The sequence below is a fragment of the Rhincodon typus genome, chromosome 1, assembly GCF_021869965.1.
Source record: "Rhincodon typus isolate 14 chromosome 1, sRhiTyp1.1, whole genome shotgun sequence".
Lineage (NCBI taxonomy): Eukaryota > Metazoa > Chordata > Chondrichthyes > Orectolobiformes > Rhincodontidae > Rhincodon > Rhincodon typus.
In genome coordinates, this window is record NC_063332.1 from 77,442,590 (window position 1) to 77,462,025 (window position 19,436).

General features: G+C 40.4%; 1 protein-coding gene across 2 annotated transcripts in view; it reads left to right on the top strand.

The window, feature by feature from the left end:
- The first annotated feature begins 4,185 nt into the window (after positions 1-4,185).
- The window catches only part of fip1l1a (FIP1 like 1a (S. cerevisiae)), a 99,646-nt gene continuing 84,395 nt past the window's right edge, over positions 4,186-19,436 (top strand). Inside the window, exons 1-4 of one of the 2 annotated variants that reach the window (XM_020528008.2) lie at positions 4,186-4,401; positions 4,545-4,590; positions 11,937-11,997; positions 17,595-17,701. In XM_020528008.2, coding sequence (XP_020383597.1) covers positions 4,314-4,401; positions 4,545-4,590; positions 11,937-11,997; positions 17,595-17,701 — 302 coding nt within the window. In that variant the 5' untranslated portion in view covers positions 4,186-4,313. The remainder of the gene's footprint in view (positions 4,402-4,544; positions 4,591-11,936; positions 11,998-17,594; positions 17,702-19,436) is intronic. The other variant, XM_020528007.2, reaches the window with a different exon arrangement.

Genomic DNA, 19,436 nt, shown 5'->3' on the forward strand with positions numbered 1-19,436 from the left:
AGCACCTCATATTCCGCCTTGGGAGCCTACAACCCAATGCTCTCAATGTGGATTTTACCAGTTTCAAAATCTCTCCACCCCCCCACCTCATCCTATGACCAACCTTCTCTCTCATTCCCAACTCCTTGACCTGATACAATCTGTCCATCTTCTCTCCCACATATCCGCTCCTCCCACCTCACTGACCAATCCCCACCACTGCCTACCTGCACTCACCTATCACCATCCCACCTACCTACCCCAGCCTCATCCCTCCTCTATTTATTTTGGAGCTCCCTTCCCCCTCCCCCATTTCTGAAGAAGGGTCCCGACCCAAAATGTCAACATTCCTGCTCCTCTGATGCTGCCTGGCCTACTGTGCTCCTCCAGCTCCACACTTTTACCTCTGACTCCAGCATCTTACTATCTCTGACTATCCCATTAGGAATGCTCCAGAATCAGTGAGGTTCCTCCTTTATTTCTTCCCTGCCTTTTGAATAGTTTTGTCAGAGACTGCCAGTAACTCGCTACCTAGTGCGTTTAATGTAGCTACATAGAGCTACTTTTCCTGCTCCCCAATGCAGGCTGGTTACAGCTGACTCCTTGCATCATTCTTGATGCCTGAGGCCTGCTCCCTGATGCAACCTTTCTGTAAATGGCTTTTAAACCCACCTGAGCACCACTCCCCAATGCACCCGATTGAATGTAGCTTCTTCCCCAAAGTTCATGCTGTTATTTTGCTTTATTTTATCCTGAAATATGACAGTGGAGGCTATTTTGCTCCTATTTTGTTTTGTTCTCACATGGAACACAGTAGTGAGAGTTATTGTGCGACTCTCTGTTTTCTTTAAGATGGATTACTGCAGTGAAGGTTTTTTTAAATGTTAATTCATGTAATTTTAACAAGGAATACACTATAAAAGGTTGTTGGACTGCTACTTTGATTTATTTTAATACTCTGGAGACAACTGAAATGCTTTATTATACTCTTGCACTTTATAAATAAATGCGCAATAACCTAGTGTTCTGAAGAACTTACTTTGATGCCAACATAAGCTCACAAACTGATGACTCACCTCACTCTCACAACTCTGGAGTCTTAACAAATTTCAAGCCTCCAAATAGGGTGCCGGGGAAAAAGATTTGGGAAGCCCTCCTTTAGCCCCACTCAGTGATGTTGCTGACATCTGTCTTGCTTAATACAAAACAGCCCCTCCCATTCATCACTGAACAATGTTACAATGCATTAGCAAAACACCATCAATGTTTTTAGAATTTTATTTTATTCATTCATGGGACATGAGCATCACTGGCTATGCCAGCATTTACTACCCATCATTAGTTGTCCTGGAGAAGGTGATGAATTTCTGAAATCCATTTGTTGGTACACCCCATGCTGTCAGATAGGGACTTCCAGGATTTTGACATAGTGACACTTAAGGAGTGATGATATATTTCCAAGTCAGGATAGTGAGTGGCTTGGATCGAAACTTGCATATGTTGGTGTTTCCATGTATCTGCTGCCCTTGTCCATCTTGTCGTAGGTTTGGAAGGTGCTGAGTAAGGATTCTTGGTGAATTTCTACAGTGCATGTTATAGGTGGTATTCACTGCTGTGACTGAGCATCAGTGATGATCGGAAAGTTTGTGGATGTGATGCTAACCAAGTAGGCTGCTTTGTCCTAACTAGCTTCTTGAGTGCTTTTGAAGGTGCACTCATCAGACAAATGGGAAGTATTCCATCCAGAACTAATTTGTCCCTTCTTGATGATCAACAGGCTTTGGGGAGTCAGGAGGTGAGTTATATGCTGCAGGATTTTTTCAAGCAAATCTAAAAAGGATCTTACATGTTAGTTCTATTAATAAATGAACTAACAGCCAGGCTGCACATGTTCTGGAGCTGAAATACCATTTCCTCTCAAGTGACCATATTGTAACCATCCTCACATTATCTATTTGACCTGTTTTGGAAAATGATTTAGCTGTATAGTTGAGTAGAAAACAAAGCCATTTAAAATGTTCAGGAAATAGCTTGCAAAACCATCTTTGCTCTGATGACAGTATCATAGTTATTCAGATGCCTTACATAAATGTGGTCTGAAGACACTTGAGAACAGGCACAATCACCATTCTCACAGTTCACTATCCTTCCAGGTTGTATGCTTCTGTAAATTTTTAAGTTATGTATTTTAATACCAAAGTCATTAATACAGATCAAGAAAATCAATTGTGCTAAAGACAATCCCTGGGGACCTCCATTACATACGAGCCTTCAGTTTGACAAACAACTGTTCCCCACTGTCCTCTGTTTCCTGGCACTAAGTGTAAAACAATTTTAAAAACCTTGCTGATATTTCTTAAATGAAAAGCTTTCTCAACTCTGAGGTTAAACTGACTGGCCTGTAACTTGCAGAATTTGTTCTTGCATCTTCTTTTGAAAGGGTTCGGTACTCTCCTGTCCTCTGGAACCACCCCCATACTTAAAGAAAATTGAAAGACTGCAGCTAGTGCCTCTGCAGTTTTCATTTCATCTTACCTTTTATTTCCATCATCCAGGGAACTCTGGTTTTGTTTCCCCTGTCCTTTCCCTCTTTGGGAATAAATGCATCTCCATTCTAACTATCAATGAACATATAAAATAAGAGCAGAGGTAGACCATTCTGCCCCTCAAGCCCACTCCACCAGTCAATAAGATCATGGATGACCTAGTCTTTAATGGCAGTCACTTGCTCGATGTGCCCAACAATCTTTGATTCTAATCTACCCAGCACAAAACTAGAATCATTAGTGATGCGGATAATGTTCAAATATAGGTAGGAAATTTTCTTGTTTCTATGTTGAGTTTCATAAGTGACATCAATAATGGGTAACAGAATTGTGAAGTGATTTTTTCAATTATTTCATAGAGCATGAATGTTGCAAGTAAGGCAAGCATAATCGTTTTTGAAATGGTAAAGGAAAGTTGACTTTTTGTACCACTACAGTTCATTCGGTGTAGGTCAATGCACAGGTGAGGGGATGGAGATATAATTTCACATCAGGATAGCATGGGGTTTGGAGAGGAAATTGCAAGTAGTGATGTTCATATGCATCTGCTGCCTTTGTCTTTCCAGGTGGTACAGATCATTAGTTTGGAAATTTTATGTTAACATATGCTAAAATCTTTATAAACCCTTCCTTGTATTCTTGCCTGAGTCATCAGTTTCAAACACCATTTCAGAGATTTGAGCTCATAATTTACACCAAAGTAAACACTATGCTGTTGGAGGTGACTTTTTTTTTGATAGGATGCCAAACTGAGGCCTTGTTTGTTCTGTCATGTGGACAGAAAAGATTCAAGATATTAATGCATGAGAATTCGCAGGTGGTCTATTTATTGTACATTCTTTAACCAAAATCAACACTCTAGGTAAGTCTAAGACAACAAGGTGTAGAGCTGGATGAACACAGCAGGCCAAGCAGCATCAGAGGAGCAGGAAGGCTGACGTTTCGGGCCTAGACCCTTCTTCAGATTGTTATCTCAGATTCTCCAGCATCTGCAGTTCCTGCTAACTCTAGGTAAGTCAACTATCTTGTTGCTATAACTATATGGTCTAGTTACTACATTTCCTACATTAGAACAATGATGTACATCAAAGGTTTTTCCCTCACTGTAAAAGTTTCACATCATACCTGGGATGTGAAAGGCGCAAAATAATCACAGATTTTTAAATCTGTTGTGTGGTGCCTAATCTATCTGTCCTTCCAGCATCATCTTTTCTACAACTTGTTATCCCGACAATGTATTTTAACATTGAACAGAAAATGCTGGAAATATCTAGCAAGTCGGAAAACCTCTGTGGAAAGAGAACTGTTTCTCTCCCCATAGATACTTGCCAGGCCTGAGCCTTTCCATCATTTTCTATTATTATTCCCATGATTCGCAGGATTTTGCTTTTGGAGATGACACAGTGTGGAGGTGGAGGAGGAACATCTCTGACTCCAGCATCTGCACTTCTCACTGACTCTTTTGCTTTTGGAGTATGTTTTCAAAATCCAAGGTAATGATGAGTCACGAACCAAAAGCATGTGAAATGTTGTATGAGTATAGCACTGAATATTGCCTATGTACACACACACTCTCTCCCTTCTGATCTTCTCTCACTTTGATACCAAGCAGTTAGACAGAAGGTCAGTGCCAGAGGCTGGTTTCCGGGTCAGAGGTACCGGCTTCGGGGTTATTTCCTGGGTTAAAGGTCAGGCTGGCGGTGAATGTGCGTATCAGGAGTTGGGCCCAGTGCACGGCGACATTAATCTCATTTCCCCGGGCGGGTGGTCAGGCAGGAGGCCGGCAGCATGTCAGCGGATGCGGAGAACATGCCGAAGGAGGCCGGCTCGGGCAGTGCGGGGCTGGGTGAGGATGAAGAGCACTGGCTGTACGGAGGTGAGTGTGGGCCCCGGGGTTGTGGGAGGTGGTGCTGTCCGAGCTGGCTCCGGCATATTACTGTGTCTCTGTCAGCCCGGCCTCTGATCACCGTCGTTTCCTCTTGGTCTTCTCTTTAAACCGATGTTCCGTTTCGATTTCAGATGAAAATGACCCAAACAAACAAGAAGAGGCCGCGCCTGTTGACAGGTGAGCGAAAATTCTGAAGTTCTCAGCCGCCTCTTTTGCCCCTTTTTCTCACTTTCACCGTGCGGATTACTTACATTTTTATAGGCGTCCTTTACTCCTCAACACTGCATTCAGATCTTTGGTAAAGACTCTCTTTTTTTAATGTCTGTGTGGTATAATTGATCGATTTGTACAGAATTCAAGGTACGTTGACTGGCAGTGATCCTTGGGGTGAAGTGAGATTCTCAGGAGGTTTGATAGGGTAGAACAAAAACAAAGTTGCTGGAAAAGCTCAGCAGGTCTGGCAGCATCTGTGAAGGAGAAAACAGTTAACGTTTCGGGTCCGGTGACCCTTCCTCAGAACTGATAGGGTAGAAACTGAGATAGTAGGAACTGCAGATGCTGGAGAATCTGAGATAACAAGGTGCAGAGCTGGATGAACACAGCAGGCCAAGCAGCATCAGAGGAGCAGGAAAGCTGACATTTCGGGCCTAGACGCTTCTTCAGAAAGGTATACGGTGGATAATTGTGTTCTGGTACTTTACCTTTCGTGAGTCTACCTGGGGACTGTTTACAGGTTTTTCACCATGAAACATCCCATGAAAGCTTGTTTTAACTTTGTGTGATGTCCGCAATAACTTGGTAGTAATGAACAATCTGGTGATTTATATTTTCCTTTTCTTGAATCCAAAGTGCTGATTGTACAGAGTTTACAGCCACAGTGCCTCATCCTAGCGAGCTTTTTGGAGAAAAGCCTGCCTGATACCTCCATAGTCAATAGGCAACGATGTAATTGTCAAATGGAGTAGTACAGAAACATGAAATTCTGAAATTCTCAGGCATAAAACTTTTTGTAAACGATTGTATATGATTCCAATATGCCAGTTTGCTTTCCAGTTTGCACAGTCCGTAGTTCCCAGATTATGCTTGTCTAATCCCGATTTCAAGTATTTTCTTTCCTAATTGACTTTTCTTTCTCAATTGTGCTGGTTTACAATTCTGTAATACTTGACCACCTTGCTCAAATACTAATTTGCAATGACTATTGGTGTCTAATATAATGGCTGTTCCACTGCCAAGCCTCAGCATCACGTGCACCTGCGTGCTTTGTGGTTACTAGTTGGAACCTGAGTTGTGTTTTTGAAGTTAACCCACTGCTGTTAAGGCCAATTTGTTTACTATTTCCTGGAGTTTTGATTGAGATGAGCTGATAAGAGTGGGAATTTAATGGTGTGCCTCTGTTATGTTCTGTGTAGCTCATTTGCCAGTAGAATAATCATAAGAACATAAGAACTAGGAGCAGGAATAGGCCATCTGGCCCCTCAAGCCTGCCCCGCCAATTAATAAGATCATGGCTGATCTTTTTGAGACTCAGCTCCACTTACCCGCCCACTCACTATAACCCTTAATTCCTTTACTGTTCAAAAATTTATCTAGCCTTAAAAACATTCAGCAAGGTAGCTTCAACCGCTTCACTGGGCAGGGAATTCCACAGATTCACAACCCTTTGGGTGAAGAAGTTCCTCCTGACCTCAGTGCTACATCTGCTTCCCTTTATTTTGAGGCGATGCCCTCTAGTCCTAGTTTCTCCTGCTAGCGGAAACAACCTCCCTGCCTCCACCTTATCTATTCCCTTCATAATCTTATGTTTCTATAAGATCTCCCCTCATTCTTCTGAACTCCAATGAGTATAATCCCAGCCGACTCAGTCTCTCAAATCGGGAAAGTTGTCAAGTCATTTCAATCGCTGTGAAAATATATTTAATTATGACATCAGAATGGAACTGCATAAATAAAGCAGTTCATAAATGCATTTATATTGCACTTTTAACATGTGGGAAGGTGATGGCCTGGTGTCAATACTACTCAGAGTTACTTTCTGACTTTTCTTTTTTTAAAAAATAATTAACTTCATAGAACTGACTAACATCCTTCTGCTTTAATTTTAACTTCCAAATCCCGACGTATATGTATTCTACACCTTTAAATCACAAGAAGAGGATAAAGATAGGTTAATGCATTGGTCACATAAATATCAAATTAATTCCCAATAAAAACCGAAACAACTGCAGATGCTGGAAATCAGAAACAAAAATAGAAATTGCTGGTAAAGCTCAGCAGGTCTGGCAGCATCTTTGGAGAGAAATCAGACCTGCTGAGCTTTTGCAAAGTTTTCTGTTTTTTGTGTCAAATGCATTCTAATGCAGAAAAATGAGATGTAGTACATTTTTTGGAGCTATCATATTTTTTAAGGTTTATTTTAGCATCTTTATGCCAAATAGTTAAACTTTAAAAGGAATTAGTTAAGAACTTTATCAGCACTTGTCACCCAAATGTGAAAACATTTCAGCAAGTAAATGAAAGTCTATGTTCTATTGGTAGACGCAAAGAATATTTAAATCTGCACAAATGATGCATTATGTCACTGTTCAAGTATTTGCTCAATTTTGGACAACCTCTTTTAGGAGCAAAGTAAAGCTTTAAACGTAGAACAATACAACACAGGAAAAGGCCCTTTGGCCCACCATGTCTGTGCTGACCATGATGCCATTCCAAACTGTTCCCATCTACTTTTCTCCTGGTCTGTGACCCTCTATTCCCTTCCTGTTCGTGTGTGTATCTAAATGTGTCTTAAATGTTGCTATCCTATTGCTTCTACCATCCTGGCAGCGCGTTTCAGGCACCTACCACCCTCAGGCTTTTACAAACACTTGAAACAAAGGCAGCAATTGCTGGAGAAACTCAGCAGGGTCTCACATCCTCTGTGGTAGGAAGACAGGGTTGACGTTTCTGGCCCAGTGACTCCTCTTTGGCATAAATCTTCTTCTGATGATGGGTCATCGGACTTGATGTTGACTCTGCTTTTTTTATGCCCCACGTTTTCTGCCAGACCTGCTGAATTTTTTCCAACAGTTTCTGTTTTTATTTAATATTGTTACTATTTGGCTCACAAGTAATCGTGTATTAAAGCTTCACCATGTTGCCATCTCATTTTAAGTGCCCGTGATGCTGATCCTGGCATTCCTTCCAGGACTCTTATTGAACGATAGTTAATCTGATGGCACTAGTCGAGTAGAGGATTTTCCAGCCCATGAGGTGCAGATTGTAGTTGAAAGTCCACAGCACCTCATGAATCCGCAGTATTCACTTGCTAAATCTGTTTGACCCTATTACATGTAATACCACAGTTTTACCACACAGTACTCTGGCATAGATAAGGTGAGTAGCAAATGTCTTTTCCTTAGGGTTGGAGAGTTCAAAATTGAGAGCATAATTTTAAGGTGAATGGGGAAAGATTTAAAAGGTACATGATGGGTGACTTTTCACACAGAGGGTAGTTCGTATGTAGAATGAACTGCCAGAGGAAGTAGTAGAGGAGGGTACGATTCGGACAATTAAGAAACGTTTGAATAGGTACATGAATAGGAAAGGTTTAGAGGGATAAGGGCCAAACGCAGACAAGTGGAGCGAGTTTAGTTTGGGAAACTTGGTCAGCATGGACGAGTTGGACTGAAGGGTCTGTTTCTGTGCTGTATAAACCTACAACTCTACCTCCTTTTTAAAATTTCTCCCTTTTACCTCTGACCTATGCTGTCTAGTATCTGATGTTTACACCCTAGGACCAAGACTCCCAACTATGCACCCTCTTCATGCTTATAATTTTATGTACTTCTATCAGGGCACCCCCTCAGCCTCTGACACTGTACCAAAAATAATCCTCTCCTTACAGTTAATACCCTCTAATCCTGGTAAATTTCTTTTGCACCCTCTCCAAAGCTTCTTATAATGTGGTGACCAGAACGGTACACAAACTCCAAATATGTCCTAACTAAATTTTTATACAGTTGCAACATGACTTGCCAATATTTATACTCTTTTTGCCCTTACCAATGAAGACAAACATGCCGTACGCCGCCTTTTACTGCTTTCTCCACTTGTTTTGCCACTTTAAGGGATCTGTGGACTTGGATCACAAGATCCCTCTGTATATTAATGTTCCTAAGAGTGCTGCCATTTACTGTATACTTACCTGTTGTGTTTCACTTCCCAAAATGCATCATGCCATACTTGTTCAAATTAGTTCTCTGCCCAACTTACCAACCAATAGTCACAGACTCCCAGTCAGAAGAACACCCCTCCATAACTGCCCTCTGTCTTCAAAGATCAAACCAATTTTGTATCCAATAAAGATACTGGAATGAGAACATTTTAATAGTTAGGAATTACCAAAGAAATCGGGAACTTTTAACTGGAGCAGGGGAGATTTAAGAAGCATTCTCGATGGACAAGTTCAAATAAGACTTGTCCATTTACTGGGGAACTATCTCCAGTCGTCAGTGAGTTAATTCAAGGGCATAAATTAAAGTTATCACCAGAAGAGATTTAGCAAAAAGTATTCAAGTTCTGAGAATATTGAATGGTCTTCCAGAACCTGATTTGAAGCAGAATTTGACATAGCTTTTGAATAAAAAGTAGATCAGTTTTTTAAAAAGAAAGTCATGAAATCAATGTAGATGAAGGATGAGTGCTTAACACTTCAGTGATGTACTATGGAGGTTCAACTATTTGTTTTGATTTATTATTATGACATATACCTAGGTACAGTGTAAAGTTTTGTTCTGCATGTAGTGCAGGCAGGTCATACCATTTGGAGTGCATAGGGTAATAGAACAGAGCGAAGAATACAATGTTACAGCTGTAGAGAAGGTGCGCAGAGACTTAGAATTGAGGTCTAGAACAGCAGGATGATTATCGATCTAAGAATAAGATCAGCTATAGACAGCTCGCAAAATGTCATCATGCTACGCCATCTTGAATATTTATTCCTTTACTTCCATTTTGTAAATTTGAGATTAAAACATCTGGCTCATTGTCTCAAATATAGGACATGAGTCAGTTACTAATGAATTACGTTCTGTTTAAAGGGATAAAAGTTTGTGAAGGTTTATCTGGAAAAGAGTTGGTATCTGGTTGCAAAAGAAAGCCCAGAATGTCCATATTACTTTGGTTGTTGTTCATCCTCAGCACAAAAGGGCTCTTGCCAGAATCTTGATTTCTGTTTCTAATGTAGAATATTTGGAGTTTCTTATTTGTGTGTATTTTAGAATCATAGAATCCCTATAGTGTGGAAGCAGGCCATTCAGTTAATCAAGTCCACACTCTCACCAAAGAGCATCCAACCCAGATCCGTCCCTGTAACCTTGGCTAATCCACCTAACTTGCACATCCCTGGACACTGTGGACAATTTAGCATGGCCAATCCACTTAACCTGCATATCTCTGGACTGTGGGAGGAAACTGGAGCACCCAGAGGCAACCCACACAGATATGGAGAGAATGTGCAAACTCCATGCAAGACAGTTGCTGAGGGTGGAATCAAGCCCAGGTCCCTGGCACGCTGTGAAACTGCAGTGCTAGTCACTGTGCTGCCCTACTTTTACTTAGTCATCATGTTAACTTTTTTTTGTATTTCTCAACCACTCCTCCCATTTTCTATCTTAATTTGTCCACTTCAGAAATCAATTTTCTCCTATGTACAGAAGTATGAACCAAGCCACGGAGTCAAACACAATGATGCTACTCAGTTTTCAGCATTGGGTTATGAAATAGCAGTCTGGAACCTTTTTACTAATTTCTCCCCTTATCGTCACCTCTTTAGTATGCCAAACACAGCTGAGACTGGCTAACTTAGCGCAGAATGAGAATTGAACCTGGGACTTAGTAACTTGTTTGTTTTATTTCTATATTCCACTAGGCATTAGGTTATCAAGGGAGTGCATTGCAGCAACCAACTTTGAAATGTCAGCTACTTTAAAAGAGAGATTTTTATCTGTTGTTCAAAAGCTGGCACCTGCTCTTCTCCTTGAATAATAAGATAAAGACAGACAGAATTTGTGCATTATTGTGTCCTTGGGGGATGTCTGACATGTTTTATGTTAGTGAATTTTCAAAATCAATTACTATTCTAATGCACCAAACAATACAACCAGATCCCAAAAGGCAGCAACTGAAATAAATAGCCAGTTACAAAAACAAAGTACAGGAGAAACACCACAAGTCTGGCAGCATCTCTGCAGAGAGAAGCAGAGTTAACGTTTAGAGTCCAATATGATGCTTACTCGGAAGCCTGGATAAAGAACCAGTTAATCTGTTTCTATTTGCCTTGTCCAAAGAAGGAACTTTGGTCAAGGTACCTCTTCAAGTAATGAAATGGGAAAATCTGTGTCTGCCTGAATAGGTAGTGAGAGCCTTTACTTAATGCCCTAGTCTTATGATTGGTATCAAAGCCAAAGGTCTCACTGCTGACCTTGAAGAAAACGGTCCACAAGGATCTAACAGTCCCTACGATGACAGTTTAAATCTAGTATCAAATCAAAGGGATGCCTTGGCATGCAGCAGGAGTCATGTCAACAAGCAGGTAGGCTTCCATCAACTTGAAGCATTCACACAGTGCAAACAATTAAGTTAAAATTATTTAAAATTTTACACTGTGAATTAAAATTTCAGACTGTGAAATAAATCTATGACTAAATGAAGAAAGAAGCTAAAATAAACAGGCTAGTTTAAAGAGAAATTGAAGTGTCCATTTTTGTATCATAAGGGAGAAATTTGACTCTCCATGAATATATGATGTTTGCTTTTCAAGACCAGTTAGGGTATTTAGAAGTAATTATGCAGTTGGTGTGCCATTGAAAACTTACTTACACCTCATTCATGAAGTGGGACCTTTTGAAAATATTTCACAATGAGACGAACCGTGTATAACTGGAAACTTTTGCCAATTCATGATTGGGGTTATTGCCATCTGTCGGTACCTTATCAGTGCACCCTATGAAAGTTTCATTTTCTCTATGGAAATTTGGACATCTGCAGAAGTCTAGAAGTTACTGTCAAAGTTGCTGTTAGTTTCAGTAGAGTAATAATGGGTGCTGATATTTTGCTTTGGTAGCGACAGCAAAACACTGGACTGTTTTCTCTGAAAAAAACGTCTTCTACAAAACAGCCCTCGGTCAGCCTTAACAGCTCCTGTATTGAAATTCTGAAGTCTAGGTTGCACAATTTTCTGACTCTTGAGCGGAACTGAGATGAGCAGATGCACTCATTTATAGCGTAGTTTCCATCAAAAACCCGAGTATACCTTTTCAAAAGTGAGTACTTTGACACTCTAAATTCAGAAGTATTTAGCCAATATTTAATCTTGTTCCACCAAAAGTTTAAATTCTGAATGAAAATTACCCATCCATGCTCTGTTCATGGTTGAAAAATGGTTTCCTTTCCTTTGTATTTTAGTGCTTGTCTAGTTTTGAAAGGCTGTGCTCTTTCATGTGAAACATATCTTAGAATATTAATGATTTATCTCTCTTTAGTGTTGATGCACCTGCTCCAGACTCTACGGAAGAAACTCGGGGAAATGGAGTGATGAGAGCGGTGAGTGTTCAGCTGACTTCAGACCATCAAAGTAGGCGGTGTAACTGGGTTCAAGAAAATATTAGTGTTGAAGAGACAAGAAACTCTAGTAGTTGATCTGTTTAAAGCAGCTGTTCTTTCTGCTATCAGCTGACTACAGCGAGGAATATAACATTTGAATGGGAATCACTTTTTTGGCTTTTGTCCCTTACCTCATTTTTACCTGTGTGATATGTCATGTTTTGTAGAATTTTTTTGCTGTATTTCCATGGACCACATTTTGTTGTTAAGTTCAAGCTAATGTGTTAAATGCACAGGTCAACTATGTTGTCACAGTGTATTAAGTTTTGAAGTGTCTGAACTGGCATCTTAGAGATATTTAAGGATTATTTAATAGGTCAGCAACCATCATATTTGCTGCTGTGGCAATTCCATTCATTTGAATCCATCAGAGATCATTACTATTGTAGATTGGTAGTTTCTGGTTAGGATAAGTTGCATGCCATGTGTAAGGAGAGGACATTGTGCCCTGGAAATAGAGAAGCTGAAACAAAGGAATAGTTTTCTTAAGGCAACCCACCAACGTAGGAAAGCATAACATTAGTTTCATCGATTATTGTGTAGAATCGAGCTTTTTCAATTCAACAGGTTGATTCTGCACATGTTTACCTGATACTTTTCACCATGTTGAGGAATTAAATGGTTTACAATTGAACTAAGATAACAAGGTGTAGAGCTGGATGAACACAGCAGGCCAAGCAACATCAGAGGAGCAGGAAAGCTGATGTTTTTTTCTGATGAAGGGTCTAGGCCCGAAACATCAGCCTTTCTGCTCCTACGATGCTGCTTGGCCTGCTGTGTTCATCCAGCTCTGCACCTTGTTGTTTCGGGCCTCGACCCTTCTTCAGAAATCTTCTTCAGAAACGTCAGCTTTCCTGCTCCTCTGCTGCTTGGCCTGCTGTGTTCATCCAGCTCTGCACCTTGTATTCTCAGATTCTCCAGCATCTGCAGTACCTACTATCTCTGATATAATTGAACTAAAATTGGTAACATTTAATTCAATAACCATCCAATTAAATTTTTTAAGAAATGGGAAAACACATATCTAGAAACTATGGAACACAGGACAATTTAATTATAGAGTAGGAGGGAATCACAAAACATCTCCAACATAGGAGGTATTTGATGGCTCTCCAAATGAACAATTAATCTGATGCTATTCTCCATGGTTTTCTCTGGGAGCTACACACTTAACCTTTTCAAATAATAACATAAGCCCTTCATGAGAGCTTCAGTTGAACTTCCCTTGATCACAGTCAGTCAGTGAGTGCAAGAAACAGTAGCGTGTGTATTCATTTTACAATGATTGTATGTCTTTGCTAGGTGTGTCGCTGATTTTGGCATAGCTACTGTGCGTGGAACTTTCTAAAAACCTCCTTTTTATGATCAGGGCTATGCAGGCTGTCGGAAAGTAATTCCAAAGTTGCAGATGCATTGCCTGCAGTTTTCCTTCTATTATTAATAGATGAATATGTACACCATTGATTTTATTAATGGGGCCTGTTGAACTTTTGTCTGTGTTAAAATGTTGAATAAGCTCATCTCTTTATTTAAAATACAAAAGCGTTTCTGACTTTTTATAATCAGATTTTGAAAATACAACTGAGGCATGCGGCAAGTTTGTTGTGTCAGTTACAATTTGACATGGGACAAGATTTTTTTTGAAAAGACTTCCAGGTAATCTCAGTCTCGCTCGCTCTTCCTCTTGCTGTCTCCAGTGTTTATTGATCATCCGCTGAGAAGGAGCTGCCGTTTTGGACTGAATCTTTAGGATTCTCAAATTTTGCTTTATCATGCCAATTCCTATCTTGAACATCTCCTCTGCCCTATGTTCCTCCAAGATAGCTGCACTCCTCTCACTTTGGCCTCTTGTGCATTCCTTGTTTGAATTATTCCTCCATTGGTTATCACTCCTTCATCTATCAATGTCTTAATCTCTGAAATCCCTTACCTTAACCCCTCTACCTCTCTCTTCTCCTTAACAACACACCTTAAAACTTCCTGCTTTCAGCAAATCTTTGCTCTTCTACCCTAATTATGTTGCTTATTGCTATATTTTTTGTTTCATAGTGCCTCTTGTTTAATACCATGGAATGCTTCATTAGGTTAATGGTGCTATATAGATATAAATTGTCTGCTATTTTGTAGAAAAAGAACCTGTCCGAGGCATACTTTTCAGACTTGAAAAGGCTTCAAACATTATAGATTTCTGTTTACTGCTTAAATTTCATGATTTATTATGTTTCTGATGAATCTGACAAACTGCTGTCATTAGCAATGACAAAAACAAAAATGGCTGGAAAAGCTCAGCAGGTCTGACACCATCTGTGGAGAGAAATTAGGGTTAGCACGTTGGGTCCAGTAACCCTTCCTCAGAACTGTTGACTCTTCAGTGGTATGCATAAAATAGCTATATAAACAGAAAATTCTTCAGGTGAGGTATCTGTGGAGAGAGAAACAGGTTGATGTTTCTTGTCCAAAAATTATCCTTCAGAACAGAAGATCTTATTTCAGATATTTCCATAAAATAGTTGTCAGCTTTGGGCATCGATTCTAAAACATTTAAATTATATAACAATTCCACAGCACACCCACCTTTTTTATTCAGCCAAGTTGACTGCTCACATTTATGTGCATTTACTATGGTTACAGGCTTAATTGAGAGGTTTGTAACATAGTGCACAAAGCTAAAGAAGGATCAAATGCTTTAATGTTTCAAATCCACCAAAACAAATTGTCTTTGACTGCAAGTATTCAAACTCTGCTCAACTCCTACTATTGCCAACTAATCTGTTCCACAGAAGTTTGCAGATGACATTTCATATTCGTAACAATATTTTAAAATGTATTGTTTTTATTAAATAATTGAACAGATACATAATGGATCGGAGCAAAGTAGAGTAAATGGAAATTTCCTGAGTTAGTGGGAAGCCTGCTCCTTCCAGTGGGCACAGAACTGTTTGATCCAGGGAGGAATTTGAGAGGGCCACCTGCAAATCTTGCTCCACTGATGAGCAGCGGTTCTGTTGTTTTTCACAATGTTAGCTCCCAGAGCTAGTTTATCAGAAATGGCAGCAGTGCGGCAGAAGCATGGCCAGCAATTATCTGATATTCATGTACCACTGTCAGCCAAAACGCGTAAAAAGAAATCGCTGTAAGTTTAACTTCATTAGGCAGTCCATCCATAGGCTTTTTTTTTTGTAGAAAATAATATCATTTTTGAATCAAAAAAGACTGAACTAATGCATCCAGTCATACCATGTACATTTGTCAAGGAGCCGTAGAATTCTCTTGCGGTGTTTTGAAGAGCATTCCTGCTAACTTTCTCTCTGGCTGTTCGGGCCTCCAAGATCCTTGCACAGCAGCTACTTCCAGAACCGGAAGTCCACACCATGGTTGGTGTTCCCACACTAAACACCATGCACAGAACCTTGGAGTGGTTGCACATGTTGGTCCTGCGACTGATGATACTAGTGGAAACATCTCCAGTGAATCCCCTGCCATGGTCTCTTGGCACTGGCCCAGTTTTGACCTGAAACCTTGAAGTTTATATGGTCAGGATCATCTCGTTCTTCCGCAGCTTTTTAGTATTTGGCTGTTTTGGATGGGTGAAAATGTCTGAGAGAGATGCCATCTTAGCCCACCAGTAATCGTCAGATAGCAACTCTTTTTTTTTTTATAAGTTGTACATACATTGTTGAAAACTCTGTCGGATCTCTCTGCAGCTCGTGAATGTGGGAGAGAACCTTCTCCCTCATTGAATGGGAGTAAACTCTTGGTGTTCAGCTCCTATCTCTGCACACACAGTAGTGAACAAATGTAGTTTCAATGACCATGACTTCATGTAGTTCATGATTTTCATGGCTTGATTGAATAATACAGCTAACACTGGTGGCATTGTTTTGATTCCAAAAGCTTCACTATAGAGATGCAATCATAGAACCATCAAGTCCACACCGCCCCTCCGAAGAGCATCCCACCCAGACCCATTCACCTACCATTTCCCTGTAACCCGGCAGTTCCTATGTCTAATCCATCTAATTTACACAACCCTGGACCCTATGGGCAATTTAGCATGGCCAATCCATCTAGCCTACACACCTTTGGACTGTGGGAGGAAACTAGGATACCTGGAGGAAACCCACGCAGACGTGGGGAGAATGTGCAAAGTCCACACAGACAGTTGCCCGAGGGTGGAATTGAACCTGGGTCCCTGGCGCTGTTAGGCAGCAGTGCTAACCACTGAGCTACTATGAATGGCAGGTTTTGCTCTTTAAGCTTACTAACAAATTGTTTGGTTTTCCCCGTTGCTTTGTTAGTATAAATGCTCCAAAACGTGGCCCAGGTAAGTTTGTTTTCCTTCGAGTAGGTATGTTACCCAACCATTTCTTCACCTGTTGCGTGACTTGGTAGCTCCTTACAAAATAAAAAATTCTCCTGAATGGGGTTTCCATCAACATACAGAATGTTGGCCAGCAGCTGGAAGGGACTACTTATATTGATGAACTCATCTACAAATCAAACTGTCCACTAGCAGCTAACTTCTCTTGCAGCACTTCCTCGATCACTTGACATGTTGTCAATTCACTGTTTCAAGTGTGTTATCAGAGAGTGGAATTTTGTTGATCTCTTTTGCAGCATTTGTACCTAACATTTACACTGAAGGGTTTTTTTTTATAATTACCTCTGATTAAGTTTTTGGCAATGGTATTGGGGCTTTGTTGATTTTGCTAAGAGCTCAGTCACCAATTTTTTCCAGTACGTGCACGCACTCCAAATGTTGGGTCTGCTTTGTCTTGTTTTTTCAACACTTGAAGCACTTTGTTTACAAGAGATGGTTGGTTTGTCTGCAAGTGGCATTTTAGCTTGGTGACATCGTAGAATTTACCAGCTTTTCTCTGCAGATAAAAGATTGATATAGGCAAATGATATCTTGCGTCCATGAAAATCCAAAGGCAAGATAACACTCATCATACTATCTCTGAGCAGTTTTTAATTTTTAACTGTTTGGTTTCAGATGTCTTGTCACTGACTGAATTAGCAGAGGAATTGCCTCTGACAACCAACTTTCCCACTTCTTTGCAAAATTTATTTTATTTCCGCTGATCGAAGAAATGTGGAAATGGTCAATCTTGCTACATGTGCTAATGTTAGCTTGTTCTGTCTCGTTTTATTATCAACAAAAAAAAAACACAATTAATTTTTGAGCTTTGAGTTGTAGATTTGTTTAGATTGAATATTGTTTCTGGTTTTTGTTACCTTTGTAGAAAATTTCAGGGCACACTTAGGACCGTCCTTATGGCATACCACACTGGTTGAAAACCGCTGGGATAGGGAGCTTTTGGGACTATCTTCATTCTTCAGTATTGTACCAGTTGGCCTGTTGAATAACTACAGTTACCCAGTTAACATAGTGACTAATGTTTTGAAATTAAAAATACACAAAAGTAAGTAGAGCTTTCAGTTTGTTTGCAGTAGGAGAAGGGAATGTCCAAAGTTTGAAAACGCTATGCTTGATATTGAGTATAGTTTTAGCAATTCTAATCTTTGTGTTTTAGAATCCTACAACTGAAGGGGAGGATGAAAGTGACAGTGATAGTGATGACGACGATGATGATGTTCAAGTAACCATCGGTGATATTAAAACTGGAGCACCACAGTACACGTAGGTTCCTATGTTTATTCATATATGTATATAAATATTTCACTGTCTTTGTGCCTTGAGATGAGTAAATCTGTTGTGGATTATTTTTCAGGATTTGTTTTATTTGCAATTCTGAGCAGGAGGCTTTAAAAGAAATCATGTTTATTGCGCATCCTCTGGCCCTTCTGAATTTTCAATCCAATTTGTAGCGGTGACCAGGACATTTATCTTAAAGTGGAAGTGGCATCGGTAAAGCCTCATTTTTTTGCCCTTCCTTAATTCCTCTGAGAAGTCAGTGATGATGGCCTTTGTCTTTGAACCCCTCTTTTTGACATAAAGGCAATAGTGGACCCAAAATGGCATCAAGGAGCCCTAGAAAAACTGGAATCAAGGGAAATCAGGAGGAACAGTCTCTGCTGTTGGAATCAAAGTTGGCGGAAAGGAAGATGGTTATTGTTGTTAGAGGTCAGTCATCTAACAGCTCCAGGACATCTCTGCAGGAGTTCCTCAGGGTGTTGTCCTTGGCCCAAACATTTACAGCTGTTTCATCAATGACTTTCTTTCCATCACAAGATCAAAACTGGGGATGTTTGCTGATGATTGCACAATGTTCAGTACATTCATGGCTCTTCGGAGAGAGAAATTTTGTGTCCCTATACAACAAAGCATGGCCAGCATTCAGGCCTCCATTTAAGAGCAGAAAAAATATGAGTAGAGTAAGCCATTCACCCCTTGAGCCTGCTCTCCCATTTGATAGCATCTTAGCTGATCTGACACTCCTCACATTCTGCCCTTTTCCCCATAACTCTTGATTCCTCTCCTGATGAAGAAATTCTGTATTGCAGCCATAAATGTGTTAGGTCTCCGCCCCCACAGCTCTCTGTTGCAAGTAGTTCCAAAGGCTGTGTTCTGAGAGAAGAAATTCCTCCTCATCTCAGTCTTAAATTGGCACTTCCTAATTCTAGACTATGCTGTATGGCCCTGGAATCTCCCATCGTGGAAACATCACCTCCCATTCTCCCAAAGAGAAAGATCACCTCTCCTTTTAAGTTTCAATCAGTAGAGTCCCATATGAATATACTATTGAAGACATGTAACATTTGCACCACACAGGTGCCTGGCAATGATCATTGAGAACAAGAGAATCTAGTTATTGCACACTTGACATTGACTGGCATTACCATCTATTGTTGAATCCTCACTGTCAACATGTTGGGGGTTATCATTGACCAGAAACTGAACTGGAGCTGCAATTTTAAAAACTGTGGCTACAAAAGCAGGGCAGAAACGAGAAATTTTCATGAGTAAGCCACCATCTAACTCCCTACAGCCTTTCTATTATCTAAAGGTACAAGTCGAGAGTATGATGGAATGCTCCCCACTTAGCTGGATCAATGCAACTCCAACAATACTGAAGAAGCTTGGTACAAACCCAGACAAAGCAACCTGCTCGATTGGCAGTCCATCCACAACCTTCAATGTTCAATTCTTTCACTGCCAAGCGCAGTGGTCCGAGTATGTACCGTCAGTAAGATGCATTGTAATAACCTGCCAACCTTATTTGTCAGTATGCCCCAAACCCATGATCTCTACTGTTTCGAAGGACATGCTCAGCAGATGCATAGGAATGTCATCACTTGTACATTTTCCTGACTTGGAATTATATTGTTGTTCCTTCTTTGTGGCTGGGTCAAAACCCTTGAATTTCACTATAAGAGTACTCTCGGAGTCCTTACACCCCAAGGACTGCAGAGGT